The 15,663-nt window shown below is 42.3% G+C and overlaps 2 protein-coding genes across 7 annotated transcripts in view; one reads left to right on the top strand and one right to left on the bottom strand.

The window, feature by feature from the left end:
* Nucleotides 1-1,130: 1,130 nt before the first annotated feature.
* On the bottom strand, nt 1,131-11,380 carry NAT9 (N-acetyltransferase 9 (putative)). 3 transcript variants are annotated; one of them, XM_053291090.1, is made up of 7 exons: nt 11,198-11,380; nt 9,952-10,038; nt 8,133-8,242; nt 6,184-6,324; nt 5,255-5,314; nt 4,505-4,599; nt 1,131-4,408 (listed from the first exon to the last, which is right to left on the bottom strand). In XM_053291090.1, the coding sequence occupies exons 2-7, from the start codon at nt 10,026-10,028 to the stop codon at nt 4,262-4,264; spliced, it is 630 nt and encodes a 209-aa protein (XP_053147065.1). In that variant the 5' UTR covers nt 10,029-10,038; nt 11,198-11,380; the 3' UTR covers nt 1,131-4,261. The 3 variants fall into 3 exon arrangements, with proteins under 3 accessions (XP_053147065.1, XP_053147064.1, XP_053147066.1); XM_053291089.1 differs by having other exon boundaries at nt 11,049-11,379; XM_053291091.1 differs by lacking the exon at nt 11,198-11,380 and having other exon boundaries at nt 9,941-10,038.
* A 97-nt stretch (nt 11,381-11,477) lies between these two features.
* TMEM104 (transmembrane protein 104) overlaps nt 11,478-15,663 on the top strand; it is a 109,183-nt gene continuing 104,997 nt past the window's right edge. For 3 of the 4 annotated variants that reach the window (XR_008315244.1, XM_053291088.1, XM_053291085.1), the window contains exon 1: nt 11,478-11,609. The gene's annotated coding sequence lies outside the window, so the exon portion shown is untranslated. The remainder of the gene's footprint in view (nt 11,610-15,663) is intronic. The other variant, XM_053291086.1, reaches the window with a different exon arrangement.

The raw sequence follows: 15,663 nt of genomic DNA, 5'->3' as shown, positions 1-15,663 counted from the left end.
GAAACGGCTACTGAGATAATGTTGGTATCATTCCTTTCCGTGTGCTGCCTAATGAAACTGCATAGGGAGACCCATCTGCTCCATCCAAGATTGGATGTATTAGTGCTTTGCTGTTGCCTCATATTTCCTTAATTAACAAACAACGATGGATTTTTTTAAAAAAAGCAGATAAATAAAGGCTGCTCAAAAATCAGGCCCTGGAATCAATAGGGGAGGAAGCAGATTGGCTGTGAATTACTGGATGGGAGTGTCTAATAAAAAGCACAGTTTCTCCTGAGAGGCTCTTGTTTGTGCTCAGGGTTTTTAAAGATAAAGGAAGTAACCTGCCTAGAGAGCAGGAGGCTGTGGGTTCAAATCCCCACTGGTGTGTTTCCCAGAATATGGGAAACTCCAATATTGGGCAGCAGCAATATAGGAAGGTGCTGAAAGGAATCACCTCATACTGCACAGGAGATGGCAATGGTAAACCTTTTCTGTATTCTACCAAGAAAAACTCATGGCTCTGTGGTTGCCAATAGTCAACACTGACTCAACGGCACAACCTTTCAATATAGTTTGAATCTTAGGACTCTTCCACAGGGGAGACTCTGATTCAGTCCTTTCTTCTTGGGCAAAACATAATAACAATATCAATATATATGAGGAAGTATGTTCATATCACTATCTTCTTGTTGAGGTTCTGAGAGAGTTCAAATGTTTATGCTGTGAGGGCCATTGTGATAGTTGCTTCCCTTGACTTGATTACAGTTATAAGGAAGTGTCCTCTATTCAAATGCAGCCTTGCAATATTGTCATATTCTTCTCCAATGAAATGGGCAGAATAAGCTTTCCTAATGACAGCTTCTTCCTTCCTCAAAATGCAAGCCTCTGAAATGTATTCCCTTTCTTTCTAAATTGCACAACACCTGTGCTTTGTCCAGCGATTTAGCTGTATTTTGAAAAACCTTCCAGCTTGCACTGAGGAAGTTAATGGCTTCCTCATTTCACCTCATCTGTATCCAATGCAGCTGTTTGGTAGATTATATGAAGGATGGGTGACTGAATGGGAATAATGGGTGGGAAGAGAGCTGTGTAGTCACACCTATGTACAAAGAAACTGTTTGAAATTGAAATAAAAAAATAATCCAAAATTAATAAACAGTACCTTTACTAAGGTGAATTAAAAAGTAAAGAAATAGTTTGCAAGCTTCCAAGTTCAACACTCTTTATCTGACCGGACATTAAGGAAAAAGTAAAAACTGTGGGAGAAAGAAAAGAATGATGTTGGGTGGGATGAAAAAGTCCTCATCGCCACATTGTGCACAAATGCCAGTAGAAGCTCCCCACCCCAATAGCAGCTTCAAGGGTATATTTATCATTAGGATTGCAGCTCAGTGGCAAAGGCATACATGTCCCTCCACATGCACCACAGCCTAATTCTGATTTCCCTTCCCTTCCCTGCTTAATTTAATTTTTTAAAAATGCAGGCTCAAAGTGCTCATTTAATGTGTAATTTAGTCCCAACTGATTTGTATACTTGACTGGGAGCCTGTGTGTGTAGCTGCTCATAGATCTTTTCTGCAACTGGATTAATTCATGGCATTAACATCAGCCTTTTCAGATCCATTTCCCACTCTCCCTGAGCTTTTTCACAGCTGGCTTTTCACTCACATCTCCTCTGGAACGGAGGTGTGCATTCACATATCGGCCAAATTTACCCCCAAGTCCCTGTGATCTATCGGGAAGCACTTCAAACACAATTCTGGTTTTTCACTGCATGTTAGCGGGTAGAGTGTTTATAGCCAGAATAAATAAACCCCCACAAAGCCTCGCAGTAAACACACGGTAAAGCCTACTGTCTGGGAAAGCTCCATGGGTAGATAACTGTTTTTCCAGACTGATGCAGGCTTCTCTTATCTTGAGTACATTGTGTTTTCTTTGTGCTTCTGTCTTTACAGCTACTACACTGTCTACTCTGAGAGCTATCATTCAGACACTGAGCCTCAGGATTATGAGATGACTGAGTTTTTGTGAAAAGGTTTAAGCTATGACTAAGCAAAACTAGAGAAGTGGAGGGGGAAAAAGGGGGAAGTGTAGAAGTCTGCAGCACTGTCTCAGCTGAAGAAGAGAAAGATGGATGGAGAGAATGCAATCCCAGCAACCAAGAACTTGGGGATTTTCAAAAATATATGACTGTGTTATGACTAAATCTAAGTCACGAGAAGGCTATTCAGGGCATGGCTTCCCTGTTGAGGGAAGCCTGTTCCACATGGGAGGCCATTCACATACAGCAAGTTGGGATCCAATTTGTTTTCACTGAGTCACCATAAATCAGGGGAATGGCGTGATAACCTATTAGAATGAGAGCAAGCCACTTCCAGTGAGGACACTTAGGAGAGAAGAAATATGGGAGCTGCTTGCATGCTACAGCAGCCTAGCAGTTGGAAATCCTGACATGTTGAGTTAAGCTTGTCCCAGGCAGACTATGAAGAGGTGATATACATTCTTGGCAGCCCTGGCTATGTTTTTGAGGCAAGTGTCACTATCTACTCTGCTCTTCCTTGTATTTTTCCCTTTTTCCAGGCTGGTGTCAAGGTGGCACACATGTTCCACCAGTTTGAAGACCCTGTCAGAGCAGTCCAGAAGACCATTAATTGCAGACAAGTAATCTATAGTAGACGTTATTAGGGGCAGGCTTCTCAAGAAGCACCAGCTCTTTCAAGCTGAAGGAAGAAATGATTGCAGAAGCACAATAGAAGTTGGTACCAGCAGTACGAGGCTGCTGCACCTCCACAAAAGTCAGAATACAAGGTTCTGCTGTGGACCCCCACTCCCCTCAGCTTCAGGCAACCTCTACCAAAGAATTCCTCTCTGGCCAACCAAGCCATTTGTTCACAAGGAAAGCGAGGAAGGACAGAGATGGCCTTATAATGTGCTTCAGAGACAGATCCATTTGATCCCAGGTGACAGGTAGGGAAATTCTGGTATAAGCCAAACTGCAGATAGAGCCAGTACCTGTTTTCCTCTTTTAATTGCTTTTTGTCAGTTAAACATCAATTGGGGAAGTCGGGTCTGGACTAGCACCCGGCTACCTATAATTAACACAATGGAGTCATGTCCATAGTTGTAGGTTAGGCTCTCCAGGGCAGCAAATGCAAAAACAATATGTGAATATAGCCTCATATAATTCTTCACATCTATCAGAAATTCTGTGTTTACTTTCAACTGATGCAAACAGCTACTTCTTTTTGGCCGTGTCTAAAAGCAGCTATTGGGTTGAAACTTCTGTGTAAGGTTGTATTGAGGAAATTCCATGCCAATCTGACAACTTGCCCAAGTCCTTGCTCTTCTTAACTGGTTTTATATGCAGGAAAGACCAACATCACATCATAACTCTGAACTGGATACATTCTTGTGAAAAAGCCAGCAAAAAATAATGCAGCACAGCACACACCTAAGTCCAGAAATCAGTCAGTCTGAGAGGTAAGAGAAGGCAGATGAACTGCTATAAAGGAGCAAGTCAGATTTCATTAGCCTAATGTTATATCTTGTTCCTAAATGCCCTCTTAGCTTAAAGAAAGAAAGAAAGAAAGAAAGAAAGAGGGCTCTGTTAATATCCAGTGATCTGAATGGGAGCCTGTAATGCTCTGAAGGTGGCCTATTAAGTTCCTCGTGAGTTTCTGCAAACACCGCTGCTGGCAAGACAGTGGAGAAGAACCACTACAATATCCCATTTATATGACTGCTGCTATATTAACCCTAGGAATGCTAGCTATCCCTAAACTGGTTGTGTTGTGTGGTGGGGAGGGGACTGGAAACAAGCTCTGATCATGTGACTTACTATGGATATATTTCAAGTATACAGTGTTTTGTCACTTTGTAGGAGAGGAGAGTGGACAAGACTAACTCTCCTGTGGCTGAGTGTCACTATAATTCAGACACATTCAGGTAATGTTTTCAGGCTGAGGACAGAACAGTGCTTCTGGGGGAACAGGCTTTACACCCACATGGTCCACATGCAAAGCAACAGTTTGGCATTTGCTGTGGTAGTAACTATTGCTCAAACCCAACTTCAGTACTGCAGAGTTCTTCTTTTCTCCCCCACTGGAGGATGTAGTTCATTCCAATTATCCTGGACATCTGATTTAAGGATGTACACAAGAATATGGTGAGCAAGAGCAAGGCTGTTTGAAACCTGATCCAGAACAGATCCCACAGCATTTTCTGCTCCATGAGGACATAATAGTAAGTTAGAAAGGAGTTCGTGGTTCCAGAAATGCTGTCAGCTGTCACACACTCGATTCTGCAGTTTCACTATATTGTAGTTTTGCTCATCCACATGGCTCGTTTGCTCAAGCAGCCACTGCCTCTCTTGTTCATCCACGATCAGTCTCAGTGCCACTTCCTGAAAGATACTGTTTACTCCCACCTAGACAGTACAGAATGTAATCCAAGTTGATTTCATGTTCTGGAACACATACAGTTTCCAATAAAAATGATTTCACCACATAACTATTTACCATACCTCCTTGAAATGAAGCTTTTTGAACATGCCGATACTGGTTTTGTTTTCCAGTCCAATTTTAGCTTCAAATGTGGCAAGTCCCAGCTGTGTCATTCCTACAGGGCAAGAGATCAGAAACAAGACATCCCTTACCTCTACAGATGTCATTTCCACAAGGCTATCTTCATAAGATAATTAGATCCTATACTTCCTGCTATAAACAAATCAGCATACTAATTAGCAATGTACATTAAAAATCTGGAAGAGAATTTAATTCTCTAAACTGAAACCCAGATGCTGCTATTGGAATATAAGCAAATTATACCAGTTTTTACATATTATAAACATGCTTTGTTCTCTTTGCAATAGGGTTGTGCCTGGGACCAGTCAAAGAAGATTTGGTCAATCAATGGTCAAATATTTTAAAGCCATCTTTACTGGAACAAAAAGAAACATTTTAATCATCAAAAGGTTATATACTTATGCCAATTACAAAATCAAAATGGCTAACAGTTGTTGTGAAACAATGAAACTAACTATTAAACAAATTGTAATATTTAACAAAGTTAGGTAATGTTTATATAACTGCAAATCAAACAAACATTCAAATTATACATTGCTAAGCTTTTGCAGAACTTACCAGTGTCATGTTCTGACAAACAATAGATTTCCTGGATTCCCTACATATTCCCTCATCCAAAGATGTGCATCAGATAAGAGTGCACATGCTTCTATGTAGCCCTATGCCACCCACCACACAGCTGTTCTTACCATAAGACATCATGATCAGAGTTGCTTCCTTGCCAAACCCTCTACCTCGGTAGCTGGCCTCTGGAAGAGAGAAAAAATGCCATCTGACTATCTCTAGGGCTATCTGGGTCAGGGGTCTCGCATCCTCACTACAATCTTCTTCAGTGGACTTTTTCTTCCTCTTTACTTTGATTCTTTAATTTGGATTATTATTTTTTTTGCAAGAGAATGGGATGGATAAGAAGAGATGGATGGATTTGTATGTTTATTTGCTTCAGCTTTTCGTAATTTTCAGTTCTAATTTGACCTAATAATGATTGTGGTTTTTAATGACAACTTTTTTGTTTTGTTTAATTTAGTTAATTTTATTACTTTTATTGTGTGTCTATCTTATTGTTGTGAGCCACCCCAAGCAGTAGTGCACTGGAGGGGTGAGGTATAAATATTTTAAATAAATAAATACAATAATTTGTCCTAAGACCCCAGAGCAGTTAACATGATAAAAACAATTCAACAGAACAGGACAAATGCAGCTAGAAATTTAAAAAGAGCAAGGGACAGCTCATTGGCCAAAAGCCTGAATAAAAAGGGTAGTCTTCACTTCCCTCCTAAAGGCTGGATGGGACAAACAGAAAAATAATGAGTTTTCCTTGCATACATAAAAAGGCCAGGATTCACTTTTGAAAACAAAATACAAATTGGACAATTTGTAGATTTTCACTGGCCTGGCCTTCAAGGATCACTTGTAAGCCAGGTTAGAACTGTGATGCTAGAAACGTGGACGCGGACACACACACGTACACGTACATAACCTACTTGATTTTTGGTTGGCTCCAGAAGTACTGTATAAAGCTGATGATTTTGAAATGGTTCTTATTAAAGGCTTGGAGGACAGAAATGGCCATAAATTACCATCGAATACCACCATCTAAGAGAAATATTAGATTTACCTGCAATCATTACTTCAATCTCTCCCAGTGTTGGATCTTCAGGGTCTGTGAGAAACAAATTGACATCTCCAATCATGCAGTCTTCCTCTGTGGATATCTGCCTAGACCACTTCTCTGTGTCAAGCACGATAAATGTGCATTCTGGGGACAGAAATAAAGCAGATGATCTAACAAAACAGATAAATATTAAAACCCGCTTGCAATATGAAATATAAAATCGAACAGCTGCCAGTGGCAACCAACCATCCCTCTCAAGTTCAGCACAACCCGCCCAGAGTTATTTTCATATCTCAGAGAATTTGTAGTAAGTTGCATTGTAGTAAGTGTAATAGACAACACTCCACCCATCTCCGCTCGGAAATGCAGGAAGGCTGCGTTGGGCTTTGGAGACTGGCAGAAGCAGCAAGTCTCTTGGTGCTTCTCCTTCCCTTCAAAGGCAAGCACAGAACAAGAGGCAAGGCTCTGCCCTAGGGACATGCAAGGAATGTGGGGTAGGTCAGTGACAACCACAAATAATCTGACTACTAAGCCAAGCCCAAATTTGTGGACCCATGTATGATACAAAGCAGACTGCTGCATATAGTACTAATTGAAGTAACCAATAGTCAGGCATCTTACTTGTGGAGTTGTTTTTCCCTTGTGGAAAGGTCGATGTGTGGAACACATTGGGAACTGCAGATGCCTTTTTGTCTGCACAGATACTACAGCTGCAGTGTGTTGACTGCCCCCCACCCCTGATAGCCATTTCATCCCTTTTGTTGGATCCATCAGCTGGAAAGTCTTGGTTCAAACCTAACCACACTGGTTCACCAAACTTATTGGGTGGTGGCCTTAGGCAAGTCACCAGAGGCTGAGATACACACACCTGCTATCTTCACTATGGGGATAATATTTGCCTATGTTACAGGGTTGAGGTAAGTATTACTGAGAATACATGTGACAAATACAATAGAAAAGATAAGTATTACTATAAGATAACAAATTAATCCAATGCATATCTACTACTAGCAATAGTACTGCAAGGTTAGATTTTTTAACTTATGAAAATGTTTAAAGTGAAGAATATCTCAATGAGATTAGTTAGACAATTCTATCCCAATGCTCATCTTATCCTTTTCCAGATCTAGTTGCATTTTTTCATACAAGCACAGTTCAGGGATGCAGAAATAAATAGCCTATCTGAGTTTCTCTGCTACAAGTAAATGCAAGGATTGTAGAGCACTACAATCCTTGTGTTTACTTGTAGCAGAGAAACTCAGGCTATTTCTGTTCCTGGGCATCCAACAAATATTAGACACACAATTCTGGAGAGCACAGCTTCCAGAATACACAGGATACTGTATGGAAAGTTATTTGACTATAGATAATTATGGTTTATAGCCTAAATTGGTTTTGCCAAAACCGAAGACATTTCTGTTTGTGCAAGAGATTGTTGCCAAACCCCCTCCCCTATGCCACACCCCACCCTGCTTAAGAGGATATCCTGACCCTCAGGAGGGGATTTTCAGGGGCTGCTGTTCAGAGGAGGGGGCAGGAAAGTTCCCTTACTGGAATTTCCTTCCATATGCAATTGTTAGGACACAACCTGTTGTGCCTAGATATTATATTATTAGGTGACTGCCCAGTTCCACAGTTTGGTTCCCCGAGGAAATGAGCTCACTCGAGTTATTTGGGAAATGAGCTTCATCATAACAACATTGTTAGATTTAAAGAACAACAGCACCACGATGGGGTGGGGTGGAGCAGTGGCCGCTCACCGGAGAAACAGGTAGGACATGCCTGCCTCCTTTTAAAAAGGTACCCCTCATCCCATGCTGAAATGTTTTGGCTGCAGGAGGACGAATCATTTTGGCACCTTTCCAAAGATCCCTACTAGACAATCCCTACTAGACAATGTATGTGCTCACTATCCCTATCATCAAGCCCTTACAAATATTCAAAAACCTCACTGTCTGTATCCTCCCGCCAACCGCTTTGCATTTCATATTCCTGTTCAAGGCTCAGTGGCTCAGATGCAGTCAGGCGCTGTAGCTCTTCAGATTTCATCCATTCATGGTACCTAGTAAGAAAACACCATGGGAGAATGCATCTTTCTTTAAAATATCACCCACTATAGCCCTGTTCAGGCTTTCATCCTGAACCTGGGAAGAGGGGAAACAGGAATACACAAGCCATTCACTCACTTCCTTTGCTAAGTGTTCCATGGACATTACGTCTGCTCTCTCAACCTTCTAGAATCCTGGCTAAGTGGAGTTCTAGGAGAAACTTTCCCCAGGTTTCGTGGTTGCCTCTGCAGACAGGTGCTGAATATGGGGAAAGCAGAAGGCACAGCAACTAGGCAGTGCACTTCCATTCTTCCTCCCCCTGGACTCAGGCTGAATGCCCAAACAGGGATCATATGTTGGTGGAAAGTCCAACAATGCCCTATTATGAATCCATGTAGAGGGAGAGGAGAACTGTCCCTTTCCAGGCAGTGATCCCACATGCATTTCCAGCATCCTGTTTGCTTTGCAGCCTCCAATTCTGGTCACTGCCTACCCACCACTAGCCCATGCCAGATATAGAAAGTACTACCTAGCGCTGTCCATGCCAGGAGCGATTACCTCTGTGTAATACCAGCACATTATCTGCTGGAGATTCCAATGCATAGACCTAGCTTCTACACCCCTGACAGTGAGAGGTCTGATCCTCAATAATAGGGATCTTATAAGGGATTGCGCTCCCCATAGGTCCTTGCAGTATGCAAGCTTTGTTGTCCTTATGAGTACACATGCATAGGACTGAGCTGCACACTAGTGTTCCCTGTAACAATGATTCCCAAATGCTGTTGACTAAAACTTCCATAATCCCCAGCCAAAGGCCATCGTATCTAGGAATCCTGGGAGTTGTAGTCAACAACATCCAGGAATCCTTCTTACAGGGAACACTGCTGCACAACTTATTACTTATGAGTAATTCCAAAAAGATTAAGAGCAGGCATCAAACAGCAACCCTAGTGGACAATTCTTTGGTGGTCTAGATGAAATGTTACTATCACCACTAATTTTCTCTCTGAATGCACAACAATTCTGTATAAACTGTTGTCTGCCTACAATTCCCATAATCCCCAGCCACAGTGGCCAATAGTCAGGAATTCCGGGGAACAGTAGTTCAACATCTGCAGGATAGCAAGAGTTGTGCAGCCCTGGTCTAAATCAAGGATGAGCTCAGAAGAGTGTCCTAATTTCTATATATCAGAGTGAAAAAGTGTCCTTTTTTCATTCTAGCCCATATAATAGTTATATAAATATTCTATTAAATTCAGTGAACCAGCTTGTTAATACTAATGGCTAAGACAATTGCAAGTTAGGGTCCAAAGACAAACAACCTGTCCCTATGTGTTCCACTTCAAATTGAAACGGACAACCTATTTAATTTGTGTGTGTGCTGTCAAGTCGGTGTCGACTCCTGGCAACCACAGAGCCCTGTGGTTTTCTTTGGTAGAATACACAAAGGGTTTACCATTGCCATCCCCCACGCAATATGAGATGATGCCTTTCAGCAACTTCCTATATCACTGCTGCCCGATATAGGCGTTTCCCATAGTCTGGGAAACATACCAGTGGGGCTTCAAACCAGCAACCTCTTGCTCCCTAGGCAAGTTACTTACCTGCTGCACCATTGTATTTGTTTGGACTTCTAAAACAGAGAAAGAGGGTTTTATCCTCAGAGCTCTCAAACTTCTATTTTTCAAAAGGTTGGATGAGGGACTATGTACCTCTTTCATACCTGGGCACATGAGCAGGTGTGTATGGTACCAGCGTCACTCTCTTCCCCTGCAATATAGTATTCTGGTTAATCTTCATAGTTCCAAGCCTGAAACAAAAGGCTATGTTAGAAAGACAATTTAAGCAAATAATTAGGGACTGTATCTGAAAGTAGTAGAATCAATACAAGACATTCATTGTATACCCTCACCCCTATTTTTTCTCTTATTGTATTTCCACTAGGGTGGTCATAACAAAGGAGAAAATGGCTGTACAGTGGATACATTAAATGAAGCACGAGTTTCATGAAGCAAATACAAATGAGGCCATTATAGGCCAAGTGAATAAATGATTTAACTCAGCTCTTTGTATTCATTGTGGTTAAACACAGGCAACTTTAGAGAGAAGTTATGAAATTTCACTCTCTCAACATCCAATATTCAGAAGCTTAAACAACATGGAGAATATATTCCTTAACCTGGCTATTTGAATGCAATCACATCACTCTTCGTAATACCCCACGGAAATACCCCACAAGTTGTCTACACATTGCATGAAACTGTGTTTTCTTTTACAAGTTTGTTTAAAAAAACCACACACACAAAACCTTTCTAACTATCAAATTTCATCTAGCTTACAACTTTAAAAGTAGACTGAGCCAAAGATATATTTTCATCTTCTCTCACCAACACCCTTACGAACAGATATCTAAGAGCCCCAAAAAGTAAATAAGGGTCAAGAAAAACTCAAGCAAACTAGATACTTCTTGTGCTCTTTGAAGCCTTGGGATGAATATAGGGCGATGTAGTTTGCTCGAGGACTTAGACCATCTAATTAGTGGTGGGGATAACTACTCAGCTCCTTTAATGAAGAATCGCTATTACTTAATTTTTTTCTTATAGAAGCTCAAAAAGGGAAAGATAATGTATATTTTATATATTTAACATATTTTTATACCGCCCAGAGTGCACAGGGAGTTTGGAAACATGAATGGAACAGAGCAACAAGTCGTTTCAAGCTCCCTCGAAGGGTGACGCGCATGGTCGTTTCAATGTCCAGATCCGTACACGGGGAGAAGAGTTGGGGAGGGAACTGCCCTCAACCCACGGCCAAGCTTACCTACTCAGAAGTAAACCCCACAGAGTACAGCGTGACTGACTTCCTAGTCAGCGTGATGATGACACAGACTTAAGGCTTAGTGTTCTTGAAGAAAAACAGAGGCCACTAAAGGCTTTCCCCGGCCAAGGTACGCCAAACCAGCCACCTACCGCTCCTCAATCCCGCGCCAGCGATTACTGAACCCGGCAACCGTCAGGCACCGGTCTGGGGAACTAACAACTCCAACACAGACAACCACACATGCGCAGTTGTAAACACGTCTTTCCTGAATTTAGCTACGGCAGCCGGGTGGTCTCAACCTGACCCGGGTTTCCCCGCCCACGTATTACGTGCGTTTAGATCAGGCCCAATCAGCTTAGGACGGGGCTGGGACAGCTGTGGTCACGCGCGGGGAAAGTGGTTGCTGTCTTGAGGAAGAAGGAGGCCGGATTTAGTTGCCCCTGCTTCTGGGCATGCGCCTCGTGATTTATGCTCTGAGCATTACAGTACTGGGGGAAACCGGCTTGGAGTTGTTGGGCCGGGCATTGCCGGGGAGCGCTCCAGGCTTGCATGGCGTGAATGGTAAAGTCTGTGCGAGATAAGGCGGGAGCGGGAGGTCGCGCGTGCAGTGCCGTGGAGGCTGAGTGAGTCTGGAGGAGCTTGAGCCTTGGAAGCAGAGAAGGAAGCTAGCTAGCGGTGGTGGTGGTAATGATGACCATCCACGGGTGAGGCAAGGGACGTGGCGCGCCCGAGGGAACGCCCGGCCAGCGGGACTACCTCTGGACACCTGGCCTCTCTGAAGGTGGTCTTTCCTTACTCTTAGGGAGGCGTGGTTGCTTTGCCCGTGGGGTGCTCCGTGGAGTAGCCCATGCAGGCGAACAAGCTACCCTGGGGTGAGCTTGGTGGTCTGTCTCCTCCTGCCGAGCAGCAGGGGCAGTTTTAACACGGTCGCCTGTCTCTTCGAAGAAGGACATATGCATAGATGGGGTGTGTGTAAAAAGCTCAAAGAGGCATTTTAAAAACCGACACGTGTTATGGCATAGATATCCCTAGCTTAGGCAAGACTTGGAGATTGGATTTCTGCTGCAGACTGTGAGATGAAAGTGACTGCAATTTAAATCGGAACTTCTACTGCGAGCTAGCCTATGAAAGGACAGTTTGGTGCTTCTCAGTTCTGTTTCCAGTAATTAATTGTGATTTGAATCGCAATCACTTGTAAACTTCCTTTGAAGGGTGGGAGAATACCACCCTTCTGTCTCCCTGGGCAATAATGAATAAGTAGCATATGTCGTGTAGGATATTTTGTAACTTTGGAGAAAAATTGTAATCAGTTTCGGAAATGCTGAGAGTAAAATAAGAACCTCTCCATCTCTGGCAACTTTAAAAAAGACATTGAAGACACATTTATTCACCCAGGCTTTTAATTAGATTTATAGCTTTAATATTTTTAATGTTGACTTTTAAATGATTTTAATATTTAAATTATTGTAATTGTAAACCGTCCAGAGACTCACATTTTGGGTGATATAGAAATATGTTAAATAAAAAAACAATAAAATAAAATAAGCTACCTCTAGCAGCTACCCAATTGGGCAGTTAAGCCTCTAGTTCTACTTTTATATTTGAATTAGACTTTGTGGCATGAAACTGATCCAAATATGTTTCCTGCTCTTTGCATGCATTTGTGCCTTGCAGTCAGTTGCTGCCTCAAATATCAGACTTTCCCCCCAAATGAACTGTGCCCTTTATCTGATGTTATCTGCTGCTTCTAGTAGTTACATCCAACCCCAGTGGCCATGTTATCAGCTTTCCTCTAGATAAGTCCAAGTAAAACTTTATAGCTGTAAACAGTCTGACGAAGATACAATGACAACCTACTCCTCTGTGAGCCTGCTGGTAGCTGAGAACATAATCGGAGACTCTTCTCTAGGTATCCTTGCCTACAGAGATTAGGCAGGTGACTACCAGAGAGAGGACCTTCTCTGTGATTGTACCCCAGCTGTGAAAACTCCAAGCTGTGGAACTTTCTTCCTAAAGAAGATCAGCCTGGCAAAGTCTGTTTGGTTCTTTTTCTCCTACCAGCATGGACTAAAAACTGCCTTAAAGCTTTTGATTGATTGATTAAGTGCCGTCAAGTCGGTGTCGACTCTTAGCGACCACATAGATAGGTTCTCTCCAGGATGATCTGTCTTCTACTTGGCCTCTAAGGTCTCTCAGTGGTGCATTCATTGCTGTGATAATCGGGTCCATCTACCTTGCTGCCGGTCATCTTCTTCTCCTTCCTTCAACTTTCCCCAGGATTATGGACTTCTCAGGGGATCTGGATCTTCGCATAATGTGTCCGAAGTATGGTAGTTTGAGCCTGGTCATTTGTGCCTTGAGTGAAAATTCTAGATTGATTTGTTCTATGATCCATTTGTTTATATAAAGTTTTTAGCTGCTTCTAAATGCTCTAGATGTGCTCTTTTATGTGTGTGTATAATGATGTCTTTTATTTTTAACTGTTTTAATGGAGTTATGTTCACTGTTTTGGAGGTCAACCATGGTAGAAAGGTGGTATATATAAGCTAGGATACTTGAAGTGCAAACGGGAACTAAGAACTTAGAAGAGTGTTTTCCTGCAATAAAGAACTGCAGTCATCAAGCTTCAAGCAGACGGGGCGGGGTTTTGTGATGTTGTCCAGAAATAAGAAAGCAGTGCCCTGGAGAGTAATGTAGAAATGCGTTATACATTCAGGCACACAGAGTGTCATGATAGTTGTGCTTCTCTTCCAGCTCCTGCATCTATCTTTAGATAAGTAGAATTGGTAATATGATAGGTAAGAATCTTAGTACCAGGTCACACAATTTTTTTAATGCATTTTAGCATTCCAGATGTTCCCTGGGCATGTATTCACATGAAGAAACTTGGTGTGAGTGAGATAACTATGGTGTATATAACCCCTGTCCGTTGTCATTGTAGTAGTTCTTTGTATCATTGTGAGGCTGTTTTATTATTCGCTTTAAACCTTGTTCTAGTAATGTAAGATCATTCTGGGTGGATGTTTTGAAAAGTTTGAGGAATGGACTTTATTTGTCAGCTGATTGTAATTTGAGGTGGAAGGGGATGCATCATATAATTTCAAACTGAAGTGGGCTGGAAGAAAATAGATTTTTTTAAAAAGGATTTAAACTGGGTATTAATTGATTGTGTTGAATAATGTACCATAATCTAAAAAAAGAAACTAACTAATAAATGTTAACAAATGATTTAAAAGCAAATCTGAATTCAGTACAAACCTTTTAAATCTTACGTATCATTTCCTTAGAGCAGAATCATGACTATATAGCAAATATAGTGCACTGGAGGCAGCTTTTTTTAATATAAAACGGAACCATGGTGGGGGAAAAGATCTGATTTCTGAGGTTACATATTATAAATGATATGAAGTCATGTGCTGCATGGATTATTGTGGGCCAGCATTTTACCAAAGTCTAGGGATGTGCAAAAAATTTCGGGCACAGAACGATCTGTGCCTGAAACGAACAATTTCGGGTGATTCGGGGCCGAACCGAATCACCCCCGATGTCCCCCGATATTTTTCGGGCACGAGCCGAATCACCCGAATTTCAGGCATGAAAAATTAGGGTGATTCGATTCACGGTTGATTTTTGGCGATTTTTTAAAGTTTTAGTGACTTTGGGGCAGTTCGGGGGCATAGCATGGGATCTGGGCAAAAGGAGTGGGGTGGGGTGGTAGTGCCTAATGGGTGCAGGCTACCACCCCAATTTCAGGGGGATTGGGCAAAGGGCTGATTTTTGGTAAATTTCTGAAAATTTCATATCTTTGGGGCAGATTGGGGCATATTGGGGCAGAAAGTGGGGCCTGGGGCAGAATAGTGGGGTGGGGTGGTAGTGCCTAATGGGTGGAGGCTACCACCCCAATTTCAGGGGGTTTGGACAAAGGGCTGATTTTTTGAGAATTTTTGAAGTTTTAGTGACTTTGGGGCAGTTTGGGGGCAGAAAGTGGATCTGCCCCAAAAGAGTAGGGTGGGGTGGTAGTGCCTAATGGGTGGAGGCTACCACCCCAATTTCAGGGGGATTGGGCAGAGGGCTGATTTTTTGAGAATTTTTGAAGTTTGGGTGTCTTTGGGGCAGATTGGGGGCAGAAAGTGGATCTGCCCCAAAGGAGTGGGGTGGGCTGGTAGATAGTGCCTAATGGGTGGAGGCTACCACCCATCCCCAATTTAAGAGTGATTGCGCAGAGGGGTGAATTATGGTGAATTTATTTGTATGAGGTTTGTCTTCATAAGGTGAAGTGTGCTAAACTGATTACTTCCTCATATTATTCATAGTAAAGGAAAGTGTGAAAAAGTGAAAGTGGGGTCATGAGAGTTGTTTAATTGAAAAAAATCTCATTTGCTATGATAGAATGAGAATTCACACCTCAGAAAAAATCCCCCTGAAATTGGGGTGGTAGACTCTACCCATTGGGCACTACCACCCCACCCCAAAATTTTGCCCCTGGGCCCCTTTTTACCCCCCCGAATCGATTCGGATTTGGGTTAAATCCGAATCCGAACCGAATCAAGGGTGATTCGGGTGACCCAGATTCGGGCACAAAACAGAACAGGGGTGATTCGGTTCGGGTCCGAGC

This window comes from Hemicordylus capensis, chromosome 2 (genome assembly GCF_027244095.1).
Source record: "Hemicordylus capensis ecotype Gifberg chromosome 2, rHemCap1.1.pri, whole genome shotgun sequence".
Taxonomy (NCBI): domain Eukaryota; kingdom Metazoa; phylum Chordata; class Lepidosauria; order Squamata; family Cordylidae; genus Hemicordylus; species Hemicordylus capensis.
The sequence above is the reverse complement of the archived record's forward strand: the minus strand, read 5'-3'. Positions and strand labels throughout refer to the sequence as shown.

What these genes read in the sequence shown, in the direction of transcription:
- NAT9 (XM_053291090.1), bottom strand. Translation starts at nt 10,028, where the DNA reads ATGAAGATTAACCAGAATACTATATTGCAGGGGAAGAGAGTGACGCTG. An exon ending in ACACCTGCTCATGTGCCCAG is followed by an intron (nt 8,243 to 9,951) that starts GTATGAAAGAGG and finishes TTTTCTTACTAG; the next exon opens with GTACCATGAATGGATGAAAT. An exon ending in AAAAGCTTCATTTCAAGGAG is followed by an intron (nt 4,409 to 4,504) that starts GTATGGTAAATA and finishes TGTACTGTCTAG; the next exon opens with GTGGGAGTAAACAGTATCTT.